The following is a 26,079-nucleotide window of genomic DNA, read 5'->3' on the forward strand; positions in this document are numbered from 1 at the left end:
TACCCACGACTTGGAACTGGGAGCTGTAGTCTTCGCACTCAAGATATGAAGACACTACTTGTACGGTACAAAGTGCACAATTTATACTGATCACAAGAGTCTTCAGCATATACTCGACCAAAAGGAGTTGAACATGCGACAACGCCGATGGGTCGAACTCCTAAACGACTATGAGTGCGCAATCAAATATCATCCAGGCAAGGCAAATGTTATAGCTGATGCCCTCAGCTGAAAAAAAAACCAAGCCTAAATGAGTTCGTGCGTTGCAACTTACAATTCATTCAAATATTCCCGAGCAAATTCGCAACGCTCAAGTTGAAGCGCTAAAGGAAGAAAACCTCCTAGTTGAATCCAAGCGGGGCATGGAGAAACAACTTGAACTCAAACCTGATGGTATACACTACTTCATGTAGTGTATATGGGTTCCATCCTACGGAAATTTATGAGAGCTTGTGATGGACGAAGCACACAAGTCTCGATACTCGATACATCATGGTTCTGCCAAGATGTATCACAATCTGAAGACATTGTACTAGTGGCCTAACATGAAAGCAATCATAGTGGGGTATGTTAGCAAGTGCTTGACCTGCGCCAGGGTCAAGACTGAGAATCAAAAGCCATCTGGGTTACTTTAACAACCAGAAATACCAACATGGAAATGGGAGCAAATTTCCATTGATTTCGTTACCGGGCTACCTAGAACTCAAAGCAGAAACGACACCAACTGGGTGATCTTGGACCGTCTCACTAAGGGGGTGTTTGTTTTTCTTGAAAAGCTCTTCTTCTCCTCTTATGTCTGCGTCACGCAGATCACGCGCAGACGTTTGAGTTTGCAGATTGTTTGTTTTCTTGAAGACATGTCACTTAAAAAGGTCTGCCTGACCTCTCTTTGGTGCAGACATGGACCTTCCTCTTCTAACCTCTTCTACATTTTTTCTAACATCACAAAACACAGCTCTTCTTCAAGAAAACCCTAATCCCTCCTCCACACCTCTCCTCCACCAGCCTTCTTCTTCCCTGCCGCCGCCACCACCTCTCCTCCCACACCACCGCCACAACCTCTCCTCCCACACCACCGCCACCACCGCCGCCACCACCTCTCCTCCCACACCACCGCCACAACCTCTCCTCCCAGACCAGCCGCCACCACCACCACCACCTCTCCTCCCACACCAGCACCTTCTTCTTCCCTACGGTTTGTGTATGCCCATTTTCCGATTAAGGCTAGTATTACGAATAATAATACGGCAATTGAGATCAGGAGCTTTTTAGGTGAAAAGAAAGTGGGTGTTTTGATCTGGTTTTTTAGTTGATTTTGTACTTAATTTTATTTAGTTTTTGATAAATTAGTTGATTGTTTTATGTTGTATGCTTATATTGATTTTGATTTTGTTTGAGCTTTTGTTAAGTGTTGATTTAATATAATATGTTTAGATTTTAGTTTTTATTTTTTTTGTGATTAGAAATTGTTTATTTTTAGTTTTTATTAATGATAATGAAATTTAATTTGTACAGATTTTAGTATTTATTTTTTTTGTGATTATAATTGTTTTTCATTCATATTTGCCAAGTTACATCAAAACAAAAGGTAGACGGGCAACAAGCTGCGCCGCCACCCCTTTCTGAATGGCAAACCCTAATCTGCCAAAGACAAAATCTCGTCCCCTTGGTGCCGAGCAATTGTTGTGGATGACCCGTTGGACCCTGGTCAGGAATTGGATAGCTTCTGGCGCTAGAGAGCCAAATGTGTCAAAGACAAAAGGGACAAAAACATGCTGGTTCTCTGCACAAGCTTTAGCGTGCTTGTCAACTTTCTTTGATTCTGCCTTTCTTGCTGCTTGACCAGCTACAAACCCGTTTTCCCTTAAGCCAACCAGAGGGGAAACCCGTTTATTATTGGTTTTGTTCAACCAAGTTCAACTAACTGCATGAAATCAAACTCAACAATACCAGTATTTGTTATAGACAACACCAAAATTACAAGAAAAAAAAGCTGATGGTAAAATGCTTTGAAAATTGCTTTCACAAAATGGTTCTTGATGCAGAGTTTATCAAATTCGAACCGTTAAGTTGATTTTTCTACTCATAACTAAAAGTTGGGTTGAGAAATGAGTTTGTGAATTTTCAGCAGATCTTTGCAGAAGTTAAACAAACAGTCTTCTTCTTGCAGACTGCAGAGGTTTGGTCCACCTCTTCAGCTGCAGATGTCTGCAGATGTGGTTCGCAGACTGCAGACATTTTACCTCTGAAAAAACAAACAGCACCTAAGTCTGCCCACTTTCTTGCTATCAAAGAAACGAACAAGTTAGACAAGCTTGCCGAATTATATTTGAAGGAAGTAGTCTCACGGAATGGAGTGCCCACATCTATCATCTCTGATCGTGACCCTCGCTTTACGTCCTATCTCTGGCAGTCCATGCACAAATCATGTGGCTCGCGTTTGGACATGAGCACGACCTATCATCCATAAACCGACGGTTAGACCGAACGCACCATCCAGACTCTCGAAGAGATGTTGCGAGCGTGCGTAAAAAATTTCGGTAAAGGTTGGGAAAGACCCCTACCCTTGGTGGAATTATCTTACAACAATAGCTACCACCCAGTATACAGGCCGCACCATTCGAAGCATTGTACGGGAAAAAATCTCGGTCACCTTTAGTTGGGCTGAATTTGGAGATAGTCAAATCACTGGCCCTGAACTCGTACTCAACACAACAGAAAAGATTGCCCAAATCAGAAACCGAATAGCGGCAGCTCGCGACCATTAGAAAAGCTACGCTAATAAGCATAGAAAACCGTTGGCATTCCAGCTGGGCGACAGAGTTTTACTAAAGATCTCAACTTAGAAAGGTGTTGTTCGTTTCAGTAAACAAACGGGGCAAGCTTAATCCGTGCTATGTTGGACCATTTGAGATCACCGAAAGAATTGGCTCAGTGGCTTAATCCGTGTCGAATCTGAAGAAATGCTTATCCGATGATGTCACACCCCAACCGACGGCGGAAACATCGGGATGAGACGTACAAACTGTTCAAAGACATCATAACACTAAATGTGACAATATAATTAAAATTTCATTTATTAAAATACCAAAGTTCATACATTGTCATAGAAAAGGAAATAACATAACATCAAACATAGATTATTTCAAGGTGGGTTTCTAAGCCATCCTATTTATTTCTTCAAATCTTGATTCCTCATCCTGCAGTATGCATTTAAAATAAAGTCAACAAAACATGTTGGCGAGTATACAAGTTTGAATATAGTATAATATGATTAAAATAGTTTAACATGATCAAATCCACGTGACTACATGATTTCATATTAACAGTTATACTCGTAACGATGAATCTATGTGTTCAAACCAAAGTTTAACGCAATTAACATAGCCTAACCCAAAAAGGGTGGTAACATGAGTAACATAGAATAATCCTAACAATACCCATAATATTATGGGAGGGGCGTTACAACCTACAGCGCTGCCATTGTTAGGGGAGGCTTGCAAAGTTAATGAACACACAATCATAAATGTTTAACATTAGCATAACATGATTAACATGAGTCAAATAGATTCACATGAAATGTGGATTGACAGTGCAAAAATGTTTAACATAGTGTTTTTGATATAGGAAATGCATACAGCACCCAAAATGTGATAAAACAGAAAATGGGTCATGTATACTCACCTTAGGTTGCGTTGCGTATTTCTTGGAAAAGATTAAGAATCAGGGGATTTCCCAAGAGGATGTGCACAAGAGATTTACCCTATTAATTTTGAGGATTTGTTAATTATTGGGAATTTAGAGATTATTTAAATAGCAAGGCATAAAAATAATATTAACATTTCTAAAATAACAATCATATACCTCATATTTTGTATTTAATGAGATATATATGACCATTTATTTATAAATAAGTAAATATAATAATACTGATTTGTATATAATATTAAGATAATATTTCTGATTTTACCAACATATTATAAATATTATTTACTAAAATAAATAATAATTCTGATATATATATATATAAATATTATAGGTTAATAATTTTGATCTAAAATAATAAATCTGATTATATAAAATAATGAATCTAATTATATATATATATATATATATATATGTAAGTGTTAATTCTGATTAGATAAAAATAATAATTCTGCTTTTTAAAATATAAATTCTGATTTAAAATAATAAAATATAAATTCTGTTTTATTAAAATAATAATTCTGATTTAGTAGTGATTAAATAATAATTCTGATTAATATATATATATATATATATAAACAATAATTCTGATTATTATTTATATATATAAAAATAATAATTCTGAGTTAATAAAATAATTCTGATTTAAATAATATAACAAATCTGATTAATTAAATCATAATTCTGAAATATAAATTCTAATTAAAATAATTCTGATTTTTATAAATAAAACAGAATAATAATTCTGTTATAAAATTAAATTTCAGATTTTTTAAAAAGTATACTAATAATTCTGTTTTAATAATAAAAATTTAAATAAATCTGTTTTTTTTAATAAAAATATAGTGATAATGTATATAAATCTGATTTTTAAATAATTAACTGAAATATTATTAGTAATAATATTAATATTAGTAAACATAATAGTTATAATAATAATAATAATAATAATAATAAACGAACTGAAATAATAAAAATAATAAAAAGAAAACGGAATCGGAACGGGAATGGTTACCGGTGGTTAGCTTGACGGTGGTGGTCGACGGCGGCGAGATGGTGGTCGGAGGCGGTGCAGGATTCCGGCAAGTCGAAAGTGTGAACGTGACTCAAGTTGGTTTCGGTTTGTTTCGGTTTTTGGATTCGGTCGGGTGTAAAGGGACGAACCATGAAGATTCGTTCGAGTATATATAGGTGATGGGGGGTGTTGGTTACAAAAGGTGGAAGGTCAGAAGGTTTCCGGCCATGAATTTGAATCGAAGAAGAAGATGAACAGAACAGGCGGTTTAAATTCAAATCCAGCGCATTAATGATATGTTAAATATCATACGGGTCCGGGATATGCCGGATGTGGCATTCCCGGCCGAGCGGTTGGTTCGTTGTTTGTTAAAGGTGAGGTCGCGGGTTCGATCCGGTTCATGCGCATTTCAAACCTTTTTTTTTATTAACTGTTGCCTTGACTAACTGGGTTAGTCACTAACTGAGTTTTCTAACTCAGTTAGTGCTGCCCTTTAATAAAATTAACCCAGTTAGCTGAATTAACTGGGTTTTCACTAACCAGGTTAGTTTAACTAACCAAAATACTTAAAATCATAAAAAAAATCAGTTTTTAATATTTATTTATTTAATTTTAATTATTAGTTTATTTATTTAAAATATTAATAAAATAATATAAAAATCAGTTTAACCCAAATTTTGATATTTTTACCGAATTAACGTATAAATTCCTAATTTTCGTACGGTTTAGGGTAATCTCTTGGCAACGATGAATTCAAGAGTTGAGATTAAGATGTAATTTCCCTGTTTTTACGCGTTTAACATAGTTTCAACATGTTTCTAATTGTTTTAACGATACATAGCATTCAAACACAAATATGAATAAAATCATGCATTTTCATTATGATTTCAAGTCTCGAGTACAATTTGGGAATAAAACCAAATACCACAAAGGTACAACTTACAGAAATCGAAAGTACAAGTAGACTTGCCAAAAATGGAAAGATTGAAAATACGAGATGTCACAGTCTCCTCTACTTTAGGAGATTTCGTCCTCGAAATCTAAGAGGAAAACTTTTTGAAAAGATGACATCTAATGATTCAAAAAGAGGGAAATAAATGAGACTTTGATCGTAATGTTTTTGTTTAGGAAAAATTGATTTCATGTATGCATCACATAGCACATTGTTTTTCACATAAATTGTCATGTAGTTTCACATAGAATAACATAGTATTGCACATAGAAGAACATATTGTTACACATAGAATGTCATGTATAATGAAAGCAAGATAAATTTAGTTTGTTCCCGAAGGAGTAGTTATTAATTGTTTTAGATTGCGATAATAACGTGATTCGTGTTTCCAAACTTGAAATGAAGATAACGCTCAAATGTAAATCACATAATAATTGAGATAACATAAAAAGAGATTTATCATAAAAACATGGATTGTCACGGAACATAACATAAGACTATTCCAAAGTGAATCGAAATCATTTTCGAATTAAGGAGACGTGCTTTGGCCTAATAGACAAATACTCTCATCGAGGAGCGACTAACGATATTTGTCCTTCCAGTTACTACACGTCCTTAATCGATTGGGAAAATTGAAACTTTGGCGAGATCGAAAATCAAGGAATGGGACTAGTTAACAAGATGCGAGTTTCACCTCTAACTTGATAACATCGTACCCTGATGTGGTTGGTACTCATCCAAGGATGAGGGTCCACTAGAATATGAAATGGAAACTCCCATCAAGGTTTGGATGTCACTCCTAACTTGAGGGTAGGTTTCGTGCAAAAATCAAATTTAAGCTGAATGAAAATCATCACCAAATATGGGAATCACCCCAGTTTTGATGAATCATCTCGATTGTATTACATGAGTGTCTTCACAGCTTCCATGTGTGTATTGTGTTAGCCTTAGGAAAGGCTTGTATATTAGAAGTCCAAAAGAATAGAGGGAAGCAAGGAAGAGAGAAGGGAATATTGTCTTAAACAGCAAATAAATGAGAAAGCTCCTAAACTATAGACTAGGTAAAAGCATTCCTACTTTTCCTAATTCCCTATAGTTATGGCTCTGATACCAATCTGGTATCAGAGTACTCCTACTATAGACTAGGGAAAAGTATGGCAATCCTACCTAATTCCCTATAGTTATGGCTCTGATACCAATCTGTCACACCCCAACCGATGGCGGAAACATCGGGATGAGACGTACAAACTGTTCAAAGACATCATAACACTAAATGTGACAATATAATTAAAATTTCATTTATTAAAATACCAAAGTTCATACATTGTCATAGAAAAGGAAATAACATAACATCAAACATAGATTATTTCAAGGTGGGTTTCTAAGCCATCCTATTTATTTCTTCAAATCTTGATTCCTCATCCTGCAGTATGCATTTAAAATAAAGTCAACAAAACATGTTGGCGAGTATACAAGTTTGAATATAGTATAATATGATTAAAATAGTTTAACATGATCAAATCCACGTGACTACATGATTTCATATTAACAGTTATACTCGTAACGATGAATCTATGTGTTTAAACCAAAGTTTAACGCAATTAACATAGCCTAACCCAAAAAGGGTGGTAACATGAGTAACATAGAATAATCCTAACAATACCCATAATATTATGGGAGGGGCGTTACAAACTACAGCGCTGCCATTGTTAGGGGAGGCTTGCAAAGTTAATGAACACACAATCATAAATGTTTAACATTAGCATAACATGATTAACATGAGTCAAATAGATTCACATGAAATGTGGATTGACAGTGCAAAAATGTTTAACATAGTGTTTTTGATATAGGAAATGCATACAACACCCAAAATGTGATAAAACAGAAAATGGGTCATGTATACTCACCTTAGGTTGCGTTGCGTATTTCTTGGAAAAGATTAAGAATCAGGGGATTTCCCAAGAGGATGTGCACAAGAGATTTACCCTATTAATTTTGAGGATTTGTTAATTATTGGGAATTTAGAGATTATTTAAATAGCAAGGCATAAAAATAATATTAACATTTCTAAAATAACAATCATATACCTCATATTTTGTATTTAATGAGATATATATGACCATTTATTTATAAATAAGTAAATATAATAATACTGATTTGTATATAATATTAAGATAATATTTCTGATTTTACCAACATATTATAAATATTATTTACTAAAATAAATAATAATTCTGATATATATATATATATATAAATATTATAGGTTAATAATTTTGATTTAAAATAATAAATCTGATTATATAAAATAATGAATCTAATTATTATATATATATATATATATATATATATATATATATATATATATATATATATATATATATATATATATATATATATATATGTGTGTAAGTGTTAATTCTGATTAGATAAAAATAATAATTCTGCTTTTTAAAATATAAATTCTGATTTAAAATAATAAAATATAAATTCTGTTTTATTAAAATAATAATTCTGATTTTAGTAGTGATTAAATAATAATTCTGATTAATATATATATAAACAATAATACTGATTATTATTTATATATATAAAAATAATAATTCTGAGTTAATAAAATAATTCTGATTTAAATAATATAACAAATCTGATTAATTAAATCATAATTCTGAAATATAAATTCTAATTAAAATAATTCTGATTTTTATAAATAAAACAGAATAATAATTCTGTTATAAAATTAAATTTCAGATTTTTTAAAAAGTATACTAATAATTCTGTTTTAATAATAAAAATTTAAATAAATCTGTTTTTTTTAATAATAATATAGTGATAATGTATATAAATCTGATTTTTAAATAATTAACTGAAATATTATTAGTAATAATATTAATATTAGTAAACATAATAGTTATAATAATAATAATAATAATAATAATAATAATAATAATAATAATAAACGAACTGAAATAATAAAAATAATAAAAAGAAAACGGAATCGGAACGGGAATGGTTACCAGTGGTTAGCTTGACGGTGGTGGTCGACGGCGGCGAGATGGTGGTCGGAGGCGGTTCAGGATTCCGGCAAGTCGAAAGTGTGAACGTGACTCAAGTTGGTTTCGGTTTGTTTTGGTTTTTGGATTCGGTCGGGTGTAAAGGGACGAACCATGAAGATTCGTTCGAGTATATATAGGTGATGGGGGGGTGTTGGTTACAAAAGGTAGAAGGTCAGAAGGTTTCCGGCCATGAATTTGAATCGAAGAAGAAGATGAACAGAACAGGCGGTTTAAATTCAAATCCAGCGCATTAATGATATGTTAAATATCATACGGGTCCGGGATATGCCGGATGTGGCATTCCCGGCCGAGCGGTTGGTTCGTTGTTTGTTAAAGGTGAGGTCGCGGGTTCGATCCGGTTCATGTGCATTTCAAACCTTTTTTTTTTTTATTAACTGTTGCCTTGACTAACTGGGTTAGTCACTAACTAAGTTTTCTAACTCAGTTAGTGCTGCCCTTTAATAAAATTAACCCAGTTAGCTGAATTAACTGGGTTTTCACTAACCAGGTTAGTTTAACTAACCAAAATACTTAAAATCATAAAAAAAAAATCAGTTTTTAATATTTATTTATTTAATTTTAATTATTAGTTTATTTATTTAAAATATTAATAAAATAATATAAAAATCAGTTTAATCCAAATTTTGATATTTTTACCGAATTAACGTATAAATTCCCAATTTTCGTACGGTTTAGGGTAATCTCTTGGCAACGATGAATTTAAGAGTTGAGATTAAGATGTAATTTCCCTGTTTTTACGCGTTTAACATAGTTTCAACATGTTTCTAATTGTTTTAACGATACATAGCATTCAAACACAAATATGAATAAAATCATGCATTTTCATTATGATTTCAAGTCTCGAGTACAATTTGGGAATAAAACCAAATACCACAAAGGTATAACTTACAGAAATCGAAAGTACAAGTAGACTTGCCAAAAATGGAAAGATTGAAAATACGAGATGTCACAGATGAGACATTCGTTGTTCCTTTTAAAGAACTCAAGATTGATGACCAACTTCGTTTCATTGAAGAACCGGTACATTATGCTTCTAAATTTGTACACATAGTAAAATTACATTTTGGTCCATCACATTTGCTTTATATAGTTACTAGGTTATAACCCGAAAATTTTCCGGGTAGGAAAATTTAATTACAACAAATAAAAGTATAAAAATAACACTTTTAACATCTAAAGTATCTGTGACAACCCTCATAATTACAGGTATCCGTAAAATTAATTAATATTAAATTTGTGTTTAATGACTGTGCTTAATTACAATTGCTGATATAAACTGCTTTATGATTTCTGCATCATACATACATGTGCATCACATTTCATACTGTCACAACATTTATTACATACAAACTTTAGTGACATACTTGATGCACAAATCACAGTTAGCACAGTGAGCGGATAACTCAGAATTATACTGACAATGCCAGTACATAGACAGACAGTTTTTTGAGGTGCCGTATGAGCCAGAGACAAGGTACTACACTAGTATGGAGTGTAGGGAAGTAAGGACCATAAAACTGCGTCACTAGGTGATAGTTTAAGTGCCGGAAAGTGCCTAAAACCCACTCAAAGTGCAGAATTCTGCATTAATTAACAAAATTCAGCATTTTAACATGCTAGAAATGTGCAAAAATAAGGCAAAATGGTCCTGTATGCTTTCCTAAGTGCCGGGAATTAAAAGTGTCACAAAAAGTTACATAAAAGACACTATACTTCATAACTTAGCACTTTAACGGATCGTTATCTAACCGGACAACCGGACATTACCCGGAACACTAAAATATTGCAAATAGCATTGTTTTATTTTTCTGACCTAGTATTGGTTCCCGAGCACCCTAACATATTATAAAATGCATCATACACATTAAACATTAGATATAATATTTAATTTTCCACTAATTACCTTTTTCCATCAAAATTACATTTACCCTTCCCCCCCCCCATGCAATTTACGGTCAAGAGCATGGCCCCGCCTCCAAGATACCTTAAATCTTCCAAAATCTCTAGTAATATTCATTTAGATCTTGATTTGATTGTGTGTGTACTTGAGGGAGCATTTAACCCAATGGATAATAAGTTTAGTGGGATATAAGAACCAATCATCTCATCATCTTCATCAACTCACTTCTTCCTCCCCTCATTAAACTCGGCCGAACATACCCCTCACCACACCACCATTTTCGATTTTTCCTCCATCAAATCCAAGCTTCATTCAAGGTGATACAAGGTGATTTAGAAGGTGTGGAACACTCGGATTGTGAAGGACCTCTACCACAAGCTTTTATCCACTCATTTTCTCCATAGATCTTCCCTAGCTTTAAGCTAGTTGTAAGACTTCTTTAAACTCTTGTTTATTTCACATTCTTAGTGGTTAATAGATATATTATGATGAAATAACTAGAACCCTAAAAGACTTGAATCTTGAATCATGAAACATAAACATAAATAAGATGAAACAAGATGAAACATGATGAAATAATGCTAGTATGATGTTGTTTAGTGAATGTATGATGTTACTTGTTGATTCCTTGGTAATATGATGTTGATCATCATGTGAGACTTATTAGATTATGATTAAAAACATGATCTAATAAGATAAGAGGTGATTATGTGCTTACATGAAACAATCATCTTCTTAGTCAAACAAGAACTTGAAAGTGAAATGATTTTCTTGTAAAGAAACAAACCAAGTGAACTAGTAAACTTGTAAATCCAAGGCTTCTGAATGATTTTTCTAAACAAACCAAGTTTAAAAGGCGGTTTTTGAAAAATCACGATTCTTACATATACTTACACTATTTTTGGAAATAAAATAAGTATATGGATGCTAGTGAAACATGAAAATGTTGTAAATACATATTTTTGTAAAATATGCTCACAAGTTGTGAACATCTGAAAATCCCGAAAATGAGATTTTAACAAAAGTAAACACACTTTGGAGGGTAACTAGACCCACTAAACACCCCACTAAGTTACTACGCGTTTTTATAAAACATCAAGTTCATGTTGTATACTAAATGGAATAGTTTTGCACTTGGTAAGTGTAATATTGTTTAGAGTGTGATTTGTTGATGATTGTTTGAATGATTTTGAAAAGAAAATGATATGCTAATAGCATGGACACCTCCATTTACAAAGGAAACTACGGCGAAATTTTTCTAAAATTCCAACACTTAGAAAATATTTTTCTAACAAGTATTACAAGAATATTTTTAACTTTGTTTTTCAAATATAAATCTTGCCATAATTTTTGTTACAAAATACAAAGTATCGGAGGTTGGTTTTTATAAATAAAAATGGACAAATATATATTTAGAATATGTATTTATTAATAAGACGCTTGTGTGAATAATTGTTTACTTGGTGAACTAGTTATATTATTTTAGGGTAAAATAATATAACTTAACAAATACCATGAAAATTACCACTCCAAAATAATAAAAAAAATCACAAGGAATAAATATTTAAGTTACACACTTGATATTGAGAAACCGAACGCAAAAACGTAACTTTTGAAATATTCCGGAAAATACTTTTACAAATATATTTTGGTAAATATTGTTCTTGTTACAAGAAGTGAAAATATATTATTTTTGGGAAATATATATATATATATATATTGGGATACATTATTTTTGACAAATAAGTTATATATATATTTTCTAAGTGGGACTTAAAAATATATTATTTTCGGAACTACAATATACATGTATAAATACCCCCATCCTTGGGAAGGAAATACGGAAATTAAAATACTTGTGAAGTATTAATGCAAGAATATTGTTTACACAATTATTCCAAAATTTAATATAATTTAAAGTTAAAATAATTATTATTTTAACAAATAATTATAACTTGGAATAATATTCGGAGTCATAAGAAAAGCAACTTAAAACATTAAACTCTTAGCCAAGGCACGGCCCGTTCGTCTAATAGACATTAGTACGTTGTAGGTTGTCGTGTAGCTGACAGAGCTTGAGTTGCTGGTACGAGACGCACTACAGTGAGTTCATGTCCCCCTTTTCTTTTAACTGTTTTCAGTTTTATACTTTGGGGGTGAAATACATGTCACGATTATTAAAAACGTTTATTACATGGTATGATTAGCTTAAGGAGGGTTTACTACTAGATCATGTGAAGGGTGGGTACGACACTTAAGGCCATTAATCCTCGTCATAGGACCGAGGGACATGAGTGATAGATCTATTTGGGTGTAGCGAGCCCACACTCATGGGGACCAGGGTGGCCCATAGTGGTGACTATGTCTTCCAGCCGGAGGCCCGGTACAAATTTGCTAGGTTTGAGTCTTCCTACACCATTTCACACATACCATTGGCTTTGCAACCCATTGGTGATCTCTTTTTCCTTAATTGCTACATACCAGGGACTTTCATACATACAGACATACTTTAAAGGTTTATACACACAGACATACACATGAACTCACTCAACTTTTGTTGATTTTTCAAATTACATGTATTTCAGGAAACTAGTGGATCTGGAAGGGTATGCATGTGTCGTCAAACTGCGTTTGAATAAAAGATGTTATCCAGGGTTGTTGAGTTTAGAGGGTGTATTCCTTTCCTGGACGGGATACATAATTCTAAACTCGGGTTTTATTTAAGTACTTTTGTTGAGTCTTTGTGAACTCGTTTAAACACGTCATGGTTTGTAACTTAATTCGGTATTGGTTTTTCAAACAATGGTGTTGTGGTATTTTCTAAACTTTGTTAATGGATAAACATCTTGTGTTTTTTATCATATAGCATTGTTATGATTGTTTGCTATGGTATTAAGAAGTCACACCAAATAGCCACACTTCCGCAAAAGTCAGGGTGTGACAGCTTGGTATCAGAGCCTCGATCATAGCGAACTAGGATTCTTTCTCGAGTCTAGACTATGATCATCAGGGCTCTCACGGAAACATTTTTACATTGCATACACAAAACGTCCAGATCCAGGGTACAAACATTTTTACAAACAAAAGGCGCAAATACACATTTCAAAATTTATGTTTATAATTCAGTCTTAGAGACTGAGGGAGTTCAGCCTTAGAGGCTGGGGAGGTTTAGTCTTAGAGACTGGGGGGAGTTCAGCCTTAGAGGCTGGGGAGGTTCAGTCTTAGAGACTGAGGGGTTCAATCTTAGAGATTGGGGAGGTTTAGTCTTAGAGACTGGGAGGTTTGGTCTTAGAGACCAGGGAATTAGTCTTAGAGACTGGGAGTTGGTCTTAGAGACCAGGGAGTTAGTCTTAGAGAATGGGAAGGTTTGGTCTTAGAGACCAGGGAGTTAGTCTAAGAGACTAGGGAGTTCAGTCTAAGAGACTGGGTGGGATAGTCTGGGGAAGACTAGGATGATTACTTGCTTACATTGTTGTGACTTACATGCTTATTTGATTACATGTTGATATATGTGCATATGTGTGGTTGTGTTACAGACACCATGTCATCTTCTTCTGATAGCGGAGTGTCAGATACACTGGACCCTATAGCTATAGTATCAGACGACGAGATCATCCCTGGGGACGAGGTTTATACATCTGACACCACGAGTACCGACGAGGATGATTTCCAGCCATTTGCCCTACTGCACGTTGGAGACGACATGCCTTTAGCAGATGGTCTTCTTGCTGGGGATCTACCTCTCATTCAGATCCCTACTCCTTTTCTGCTGGCTGCATTTTCTTTGGAGGATTTGCCCCTTGACGATTTTTCCGATGACGACATCGATCTATTCATCGAGGGTCCCCCGGAGGATGACCAGGACGGCGGGGCCCCGATGGATGACGATAATCCACTTGCTGATATTCCGGTTGATGACCTTGTTGTTCCTATGGTAGAGGTTCCTGCTGTTGATGCCATTGTTTTGCCACCTGTCGAGGCTCCGGTTGTGGAGGCCTTATCCGATCCATCTGGTCACGACTCGTTTGAGTATGTATCATCCACTACTCTTCACGCCCAGGGCGTGCAGCACTACTCCACCGACACTGATTCAGACATGGCGATATCTGATGCACCCGTTGTTCCCCATGACTTTGACCCGGATCCTGAGGTTGAGTGTAACATTCCTATTTTTATCCTATAAGAATTATAGGTTGTTTAAATTTATTACCCACTAGTAACTAGTTTTATTTTTAAAATAATTATTCGACCCAAATAGTTTTAACAACTATTTTATATATATAGTTAGTTGAAATGTTATACTAATTAATTTGCCTGTATATGGGTGACCTTTCTATTAAAATAAAAGTGTACAAAAACTTTCATTATTAGACGGGTAGATTACGGGCAAGTTGAATGTTAGAAATATAAAGTACCTAAATGTGCCTAGAGACCGTTTAATAATTAAATTATAAAAATACATTATATTTGAACCTACTATGTTTTTAATGAAACTTGGTTTAAAATGTAGACACAAATATTCTCATTCTAATGACATATTCATTGTTTTGTAAAATATAATATTTTAGAAGTTATAAACGCCAAATAAGTGAAGCAGTTAAATTAATTATAATATATATAATAATAAAATAATTAAAACTTAATATTTATGTTTACTTTAAAATAATAAAATATTTAAAACTAACATAAATTGTGATATGTGATATGTACGTGTGTGTATTGTTGTAGGCGTGTCCTACCAAGGAAATAAAATAAAAAAAATATCGAATTTGTGAAATTCTATCTTGTACGTGTCTTCCTAATATGGAATAATAAGATGACAAAGCTTTTCATACTTTTACTATAAATAGATGAGACCAAGGCACTTTAAAAGCGTTCAGAATCTTTCCCCTTCTTTAGTCTCATCTATCGCCCTCTTTCTTTTTCATACATATAATTTTATTTTATTAATCCTATAATAATAATAAAGCCATGCCCCGTTTTAAGTATTTTAACTCCCGATCACCGCTACCATTTCCGATTGATCTGAGCCTCATAACACATGTCAAGGCTCTGCCTGACTAAGTTCATTGGGGTTCTGTCTCGTGACATAGGGACAAGGTTGAATTAGGGGTACTATACTTACCACGAGTGCATTATATATTTTTAATAGCTCAGAAGTTATACCCAAAATTTATACCAGGACGCTTCCTAGTTAAACTCTAAAGTTACCAAGTGGGTCCATTCTCTTTTCTCACCATTTTATTCCCATTTTGTGATTCACCCAAAACTATTATTTATTATTTTATTTTTTCAAATAAGAAACCCTAATTGAGACCACCAAGTGATTCTGCACAAACCCTAAAAATTTCAGAAAAATCACAATCAGGATCAGGGCCCCTAAAACTCAGGGGGGGTATTCCCTATTGACGATTATCTTCATAAGTTACTGTAAAATGTGAGATTCTTCGATCCGTCGACTCAGCTGAGCTACAAACACACGTGTCCCAAGGGTGACTGACCCCTCGCGTCACGCGAGGGGGTCAAATTCTCAGTATAAATAGATGGGGTGTGGGACTTGCATTTTGGCGTTGGAATGATGTAAAAATTCGCTCTACACTTCAAGATATCGTCCGTTTACTACTAAAACACACACAATCACGAAATGCTGCTACGATACAGGGTATTAACTCAATCGCTGCTACGATTCAATGTCCGGTCGATTGGAACTATCCGATGAATGTTTAAGTGCTGCTCAAATTGGATTTATACTTTGTCATTCGTCGTGATTCCGACAGGATGTTTGAGTGTCGCCCGAATTCGGGCTATACTCTGTCATTCGTTGCGAATCCGTTGGATGTTTAAGTATCACACTTTGTCACTCATCACTAATTGGGTGACAGGACCCAATAGTGGTATGACCATCGTCACCAGGAGGTGACACGACGCCATATAACAATAAGATAGAAACCATTGTAATCGCTCTTATGTTGTAAATTATAACTAAGGGTCATTTTATAAAACCTGAATGAACTCACTCAGTAATTCCTGCTGACAAAACCTTTTTAAAACGCGTTTCAGGTAAATACAGTAGATTGGAGTAAGAGTTGGATACGGCACCGACAAGACTTACAGAAGTGGCTCATTTTATCAATTAAATTAAATTAAGAACTATCAATTTATGTATTCGAGTTTATCCCATATTAAAAGCTACCATTGTAAAACATGGGTTTTATCCCATCTATTTAATAAATAAAAGTCTGGTGTTTCTAAACTCTGATATTTTTCCTAACTCACGGTTCTGATGAAATTTCCGCTGCAATATTTTTAAAATAACCACCGGTACCACTTGGCTGCTCGCGGCTCCCGATTTCGATTCCGCTCTCAGGGTGGGGTCGGGGGTCGTGACAGAAGGTGGTATCAGAGCCACTGATTTAAGCCTATAGGTGTTGTGCTAATAATACCTAAGCATATATAAAAGAGTTAGGAGATTGCTATTAACTGGTAGTACACATGATAGCATTTAGACTTGAACTTAAGAAAAGATGACTTAGTGTAAGCTAAGCTAAATACTTGTGTAAATAAAGTATGATAGAATTTTGGTATGCGATAAGAATGATAACTAGAACATTGCAAGTATAATAAATAAGCAATAACACTTGACCACTGTTATTTCTTATTTATTAGTACTACTTTGTTCTAGAACATGATACGTCACGTGAAGACTAATTTGCTTAGTCCTTGTTGAAAGTCATAATGCACTTTCCAAATCATGATGTAAGAAAAATACTATTTATGGGAAATATAAATTTTCTCCGACAAGACTGGGTATGGTGTAGCAGACTCTCCAACTTGTCCGGATATAACGGGGTTACCTCTCCGGCCTAGAACCGGGTAAGAAGGTACATAATATGTCAAACAAGTGAAAAGTTTTCCCTAAATAGTATCATGACCTGATACCTGACTTGTTTTTGGAAATAAGAATCTGTTAATTACATTGACCTTGTGGAGGGTATGTATATTACAGCATGTGAAATATATGATTATATAGATATGTATATCTATAAGGAATTCCAAAAGTCAATTAAGAATAAAGCATAAGCATATGTACCAATAATAAATCTAGATTTCTTTATCAAAAATCTCTTGCATATATCAATAATTCCGATATCAAACATTATTTCGTTTGATTTTCTACCTCGTAACTCGTGTGACAATATAAACAATGGAAACCCTTTAAGTTGGATGCCATCAAAAAAACATTTCCAATGCGTTACCATGGACTATTAACGCAAGAAAGAAACATGTAAAGTTGTGCTAGTGCACAAGAAAACACATGAAACTTAAATTATACGTCCACAGACGTCGAAGTATATCACACACGACTTTCAAGGCAAGACCTTTGGAAAATATGATTGGGCACGACGACACCAATACTAATTCCGTCAGTGGAAAAGCTACTAATCAAAAAGCGGCACTTTGCCACATGATCCTACAAACAATCTGAATATCGCTGAGATACGTTGAGACAAGATTTCACAACAATCGGTGCATAGTCTTATCCAATTCTTGACACTGCAAAAGAAGTCATATACCTTTACAATCCTCTATTTCATTTTATTCGACATTCCCTGGTAATGTCACTTAACAAGGGTTATCACACGGAATTCCAGGTAAAGTTCTTATATTTCTTTCATTGAAATCCTGACTTTTGCATATAATGAATTGACTTTCGCAATTCCACTTCCCCTAAATGGTCATCATACCATGAGAATTTCTTTCATTGTAGCGAATATTGATCTATTTCATTTCTTGGTAAATCCACACGTTACACATGCACTGTTTGTTGCGCATGTGATTCGTTTGATTTATGAAGACCACTGGAGGGCTTCATTCCAATTTGTTGTTTTATTAAAACTCACATATCGTTTCGCTATACTTGATCTTTGCATTGTAAACCACATTTTTGCAAAACGATGACTCTTTGATATCTAATCGATGAATTTCTTGAAAAACTCGATTCTCTTTTGAATGGTATACATGGTTTTTGTTGTGACCATGTCAGAACTTTCTTATCAATATATGAACTCGTTGTGTTTAAACCAAGTTCAATTGCTTGAACTTGCTCACATTACGTATTCCATTTAAGATCCCATATGATGGATTGAGGCTATCACATTCAAAATAATACCAACAAGCACTTCATTTGCTTTGAACCATAACATGCTTGCTTGGCCTTCGACTTCATCATTTCTTTGATCGCGATCACCTTGTGGTGACGTTTTCACAAATTTGAAGCTTGCGCTAATCTCGTTGCTCACACCATGCTCGGATTTAATTATTTAAAATATTTATTGTGTATTGATATTAAATCCGCTTGTTCGATCTATGTATTATCAGTCTTAATGCAATTGTGTGTTAAGATAATGGTACCCCAGTTCGTGTTAAAAATTTTGGTGTACCTCTTAACAGTTCTTTCACCATCGAGCGAACATTTCGTGATACTCATTGCCTTTCCTCTTCGCTCAAAAATATTGTTTATTCGTTCCATTTTCAGTTGTAGATCCTATGAAAATTATTTGAAACAAATATTCAGATTTACTTTGTAAAACCTTCGCTTAATTTCAAACACGGTGATACTTGTTTGATCACTTCTATTATTGCCTTGTTTCAATCACTACGACACCTTGTGGTGTTGGTATAAACTTGCAATTTGTGCTAAATTACTATCAGTCGTTTCATGCGGAACTATTTATGCTTTTCATTTGCAAACATTATACACGGATTTAATTATTTATTTGTATTGAACCCGCTTTGTTGGTTTATCCTATAAAAGCAATCTTATACACAATCATGTGCTAAGATAATGATACACAAATTCATATCATATTTCAGTGTATCTCTTAATAATTCTTACATCATCAATCGAGCGTTTCATTGCTTTATCATCTTTGATCGAAAAACATTATTCAATTGTTTCATTTTTAATCAAAAATCCTACTAGATTTGTTTGAAACAAACATTCGAACTTACTTCGTTGAACTTTCATTTGATTTCAAGCATGGTGAACTCATTCAGTCACCGCTACTACTATTTTGATTACTACGACACCTTGTGGAGTCGCAATAAATTTTTAGCTTCAGCTAAACTCATTTTCACACCTGATGTACGAATTTATTTATTTATTTTCTGTTGGTTCATTATCTTAAACAATCTTAATACAATTATGTGTTAAGATAAGAGTACACAAATTCATATTATATTCCTGTGTACCTTTAAAGATTCTTTCATCATCAATCGAAAATTCTATGATATTCATTTGATCTTTTCATCATCAAATTGAAAATCCTATTCGAAATGAATATCCAAAATTTTACTTCAAAAAGCTTTCAGTTGATTATAAAAACGGTGAAATTGTTCGGTCACCGCAATTATTGAATCATTTCAATCATTACGACACCTTGCGATGTCAGTATAAACTTGTAGCTTGGACTAATCATAAGCATATGAATCATTCAAAATCATGTATTTCTTTCGCTTAACTCATTCTTGAAAAGTGGTCTTAATATAACTATGTGTTAAGACAACGATACACCAAATTCTGTTATATATCGGTGTATCCTTGTAATTCAATAAATATCAACACATTGATTTTTTCTAGTTGACAAATCATTTTCGTACTTTTATTTCATTCAAGCTTGTTGATTCTGAGTCTTTCTCAGTTGACAATCAAAGAAAGTTTTCTTTTGATAATAAACTCTATTATTCCTAAAAGTCATTCACAATTTATAAACATTCAATTTAGACATATATATCTTTTCTTGACTTGAACCTAGTCACCTTGGAAACTATATCATTTCATCTCGTTCATTTGATATTGATTTTTTTCAAATAATTCAGTTGAACCATGAACTCCTATTTATTGTACAACTCATATTCAAAAAATTTGATATTTTAATTCGGTATCATTTACCTTAATATTATTCTTATTGACCAAAACGTGACATAACTCCAAAAGAGATATCGTAACCCAAATCTCGACGACGAGATTTAAAACAAGGTGGGGAGGATGTAACATTCCTATTTTTATCCTATAAGAATTATAGGTTGTTTAAATTTATTACCCGCTAGTAACTAGTTTTATTTTTAAAGTAATTATTCGACCCAAATAGTTTTAACAACTATTTTATATATATAGTTGATTGAAATGTTATAATAATTAATTTTCCTGTATATGGGTGACCTTTCTATTAAAATAAAAGTGTACAAAAACTTTTATTATTAGACGGGTAGATTACGGGCAAGTTGAATGTTAGAAATATAAAGTACCTAAACGAGCCTAGAGACCGTTTAATAATTAAATTATAAAAATACATTATATTTGAACGTACTCTGTTTTTAATGAAACTTGGTTTAAAATGTAGACACAAATATTCTCATTCTAATGACATATTCATTGTTTTGTAAAATGTAATATTTTAGAAGTTATAAGCGCCAAATAAGTGAAGCAGTTAAATTAATTATAATATATAGAGAAAAATACCCGGATAGTCCCTGTGGTTTCGCATTTTTTCACCTATAGTCCCCAACTTTCTAAAACTACCTGAATAGTCCCCAACTTTTCATTTTTTGTTCCCGGATAGTCCCTGGGTCTAACTTCAGTTTGTTTTCTCTGTTAAGTGTGTGTGAAATGACAAAAATACCCTTTCCTTTAAAAGGCCAAACCACAGGGACTATCCGGGCATCTTCTACATTTTTAGAGAAAAACCCCACCACCACACTTTCCGGCGAACTTTTCCGGCGAAAGTGGTTTCGGGTGGCTATGAGCGGCAGTAAGTGATTGGTGCATAAGCATGTGAAATCGGGTCAGCGATCTGTCATCACACATTTTTCATTCATACAAAACACCGAACTCCTCATCCTCTCGTCTGGATGTCGGTATCCTTCGTCAATTAACCGTCGTCCGATTCCGATTAACCGGAGAAACCAGTCAAACCACCGTCATCCACACTCTAAATCCACAATGTCAACCGAACTTGCAAACGCCGCCGTACCCGCTCCGTTACCTTAACTCCGACCGCCCTACATCGTCGGAGATCGTTACATCACCATCTCCGATTACCACCACCACCACGATTTCGAGTTCGCCGTTCCGGTCACCGAACACCACCCCCTTTCCACCACGAACCACCAAACATCATCATACAGCCACCGAACACCACCCGCTTCTACACCACCCCATTTCCTCTTCAAATCGACTTCTGGTCCAGCATATTTCGTTTTCTGTTCCTAATTTTAAAAGTGGTGGAGCAATTTGTTGAGAGTTATTTGCAGAGTATTCGAATAGAGAGAGAAGAAGAAGGTGTAAGTGGCTGAATTCTCTTCAAAATTTTTAGGTTTGAGTTGTTGTTGTGTAGAAGATAGAGAGAGAGAAGGGGCATAGTGGCTGAAGTTTCAATATTAGGGTTATGAAGGTGATTTCAATATTTTGAGTTTTTGTCTTCAAGCAATTCAAAACTGCATTTAATAAACCTCTGACGTCCGTTTTTGTCTCAATATTTTGATTCCAATCATCTGAACGTGAGATTTCTGTGGTGGTGTACGGTTGGAGTTCGTGAACGGTGATGGGTGGTGGTTTTGGTCGAAGTCAGTTCACCGGAAAGGCGGCGGTGCCGGAATAACTCGCGTTCAAGAATTAAAGTCGCCGGAAATTAATTTCGCCGGAAAAGTTCGCCGGAAAGTGTGGTGGTGGGGTTTTTCTCTAAAAATGTAGAAGATGCCCAGATAGTCCCTGTGGTTTGGCCTTTTAAAGGAAAGGGTATTTTTGTCATTTCACACCCACTTAACAGAGAAAATAAACTAAAGTTAGACCCAGGGACTATCCGGGAACAAAAAATGAAAAGTTGGGGACTATTCAGGTAGTTTTAAAAAGTTGGGGACTATAGGTGAAAAAATGCAAAACCACAGGGACTATCCGGACATTTTTCTCTAATATATATAATAATAAAATAGATAAAACTTAATATTTACGTTTACTTTAAAATAATAAAATATTTAAAACTAACATAAATTGTGATATGTACGTGTGTATTGTTGTAGGCGTGTCCTACCAAGGAAATAAAATAAAAAAATATAGAATTTGTGAAATTCTATCTTGTACGTGTCTTCCTAATATGGAATAATAAGATGACAAAACTTTTCATACTTTTACTATAAATAGATGAGACCAAGGCACTTTAAAAGCGTTCGGAATCTTTCCCCTTCTTTAGTCTCATCTATCGCCCTCTTTCTTTTTCATACATATAATTTTATTTTATTAATCCTATAATAATAATAATAAAGCCATGCCCCGTTTTAAGTATTTTAACTCCCGATCACCGCTACCCTTTCCGATTGATCTAAGCCTCATAACACATGTCAAGGTTCTGCCTGACTAAGTTCATTGGGGTTTTGTCTCGTGACATAGGGACAAGGTTGAATTAGGGGTACTATACTTACCACGAGTGCATTATATATTTTTAATAGCTCAGAAGTTAAACCCAAAAGTTACCAAGTGGGTCCATTCTCTTTTCTCACCATTTTGTTCCCTGTTTGTGATTCACCCAAAACTATTATTTATTATTTTATTTTGTCAAATAAGAAACCCTAATTGAGACCACCAAGTGATTCTGCACAAACCCTAAAAATTTCAGAACAATCAGAATCAGGATCAGGGCCCCTAAAACTCAGGGGGGTATTCCCTATTGACGATTATCTTCATAAGTTACTGTAAAATGCGAGATTCTTCGATCCGTCGACTCAGCTGAGCTACAAACCCACGTGGCAACCCTATGATGAGATGTGGCCCGTCGCGTCACGCGACGCCCCAAGGGTGACCCCTCGCGTCACGCGAGGGGGTCAAATTCTCAGTATAAATAGAGGGGTGTGGGCCTTGCATTTTGGCGTTGGAACGACGCTAAAGTTCGCTCTACACTTCAAGATATCGTCCGTTTACTACTAAAACACATACAATCACGAAATGCTGCTACGATACAGGGTATTAACTCAATCACTGCTACGATTCAATGTCCGATCGATTGGAACTATCCGATGAATGTTTAAGTGCTGCTCAAATTGGGTTTATACTTTGTCATTCGTCGTGATTCCAACAGGATGTTTGAGTGTCGCCCGAACTCGGGCTATACTCTGTCATTCGTTGCGAATCCGCTGGATGTTTAAATATCGCACTTTGTCACTCGTCGTGAGGGTTTTAATCTCGTGAGTTTATCATAAAAGTTGTATTCAGTTACTTACCTAATTTCAAGTGCATTATTGTTTAAATTAGATTATCAGGCTTATCAGTAGGATAAACTCTACCCCATACACTTAAAATCAAAGTAGATGCTAATTCTCAGAAGAATTTGAATCAGGAAGCTTTTTAAATCAATACTGCATGCTTATAATTTGAGTCATTCTCTTTTTATCAACTGTTTTACAATACCTCAAATTATTTTCAAATGTTATAATTACAGGGAGTAAGTCGTGGTAATCTTAATCAATGGGTAGTGGGGTATTGTGCACATTACTAATTTCTCACGGGGTTAGGCTAATAAGCCCTAATACAGGTTAGGCAGTTAAGCCCTAACAGTGATATATCATCACTAATTGGGTGACAGGACCCAATAGTGGTATGACCATCGTCACCAGGAGGTGACACGGCGCCATATAACAATAAGATAGAAACCATTATAATCGCTCTTATGTTGTAAATTATAACTAAGGGTCATTTTATAAAACATGAATGAACTCACTCAGTAATTCCTGCTGGCAAAACCTTTTTAAAACGCGTTTCAGGTAAATACAGTAGATTGGAGTAAGAGTTGGATACGGCACCGACAAGACTTACATAAGTGGCTCATTTTATCAATTAAATTAAATTAAGAATTATCAATTTATGTATTCGGGTTTATCCCATATTAAAAGCTACCATTGTAAAACATGGGTTTTATCCCATCTATTTAATAAATAAAAATCCGGTGTTTCTAAACTCTGATATTTTTCCTAACTCATGGTTCTGATGAAATTTCCGCTGCAATGTTTTTAAAATAACCAACGGTACCACTTGGCTGCTCGCGGCTCCCGATTCCGATTCTGCTCTCAGGGTGGGTTCGGGGGTCGTGACATTGAGTTTGTACCTGCTGAGCCACCTGTTGAGGCACCTGTTTTTCTGGTCGATCAGCCCCTCAATATGCCCGCTGATCAGGAGCCTGCTCCAGCTGATTCAGAGCTTGGAGTTGCACTAGAGCCTGTTTTCGCTCACGACCCTTTACCGGCGCACGACCCTTTACCGGCGCACGACCCTATTCCTGTTGATGTACCGGTCATTGCACCACCAGTTGCTGATGTCCCAGTTGTTGCACCTCCGCCCGACCCCATTCCTGTGTTTGTTGACCGTGCACCTTTTGCTATACACATTGATCCTGGATATGCTCACTCCCGTAATGGATGGATTGAGGATGACGACTATCCTCCTTTTGTTCGACTAGTCACTCCCCCTGCTGCACCTGTCCAGGTACCCATTGATGTCCCACAGTATCACCCTCACGTGTCAGACGTCCACCGCATGGATTTACCCGTCACTTTTCTTCAGGACATACCTCATCCCCGTCCAGGGGAAGGACCTTCTACTCAGCAGCACGATCACATGCCACCTACGACAGCAGCCTTTCCATTTATGCCCCCTTTTGCACCTGCTGCACACACTGCTTTTTCTTCTTCAGCACCCATGGGCGAGCCATTTATGTGGTCTTCGCCCAACGTCATGCCTTTGAACAGATCCATACCATGCTTTTCATGTTGGGTATACGACGGATGATATACTTTTATCCTTTCAGCTACAGCAGGATATGTTGAGTCGGAGAGTCGCTGAGCTCGAGAGGATCCCGCGTCCTCCATCTTTTGCTGATCCATCACAGTCTACTTTTCCACCTGCTCCACTATTTCCTTATCCGGATTTCCACATCCGATTCCTAACGATGGAGCAGCAGATTGCTTGTTTGATGCGTATTGTTCACGCACTCGAGGAGGATTTGGTGCATCTGCGCCGTTTGCTTTTCATCCCTCCACCTCCTCCTCCTCCCCCATCAGCTTGAGGTTTTTGGTTTGTTGCAGATATCATGCTTTTGATGAGAGCCCAACTATTGAGTCGACTGCACAGCATTTTGAAGACCACGTGATGACTTATGACTTTTGGTATTTGACTTTTGGTTGTTGTATATTGTTAGACAATTCAGACAAGGGCGATGTAACCCTTAGTCTCTTTTGATGTACGATACATTTGTAAAACTTGTAAACAGTACTTGTGGTCTTGTTATATGATAGTTCAATCGCAACGTTCTCATTACATGCGTTGTTGGATTATTTGTTTTATGTTATGACATGGGATGTTATGTGTTATTGTGTTGATGAATGT

At 35.1% G+C, this 26,079-nt stretch overlaps 1 protein-coding gene across 1 annotated transcript; it reads left to right on the plus strand.

Moving 5' to 3' along the window:
* The first annotated feature begins 24,855 nt into the window (after positions 1 to 24,855).
* LOC118480254 (leucine-rich repeat extensin-like protein 3) lies at positions 24,856 to 25,759 on the plus strand. The gene is made up of 2 exons (XM_035975005.1): positions 24,856 to 25,425; positions 25,502 to 25,759. The coding sequence occupies exons 1-2, from the start codon at positions 24,856 to 24,858 to the stop codon at positions 25,757 to 25,759; spliced, it is 828 nt and encodes a 275-aa protein (XP_035830898.1).
* Positions 25,760 to 26,079: the final 320 nt, after the last annotated feature.

Source organism: Helianthus annuus, chromosome 7, assembly GCF_002127325.2.
Source record: "Helianthus annuus cultivar XRQ/B chromosome 7, HanXRQr2.0-SUNRISE, whole genome shotgun sequence".
NCBI lineage: Eukaryota > Viridiplantae > Streptophyta > Magnoliopsida > Asterales > Asteraceae > Helianthus > Helianthus annuus.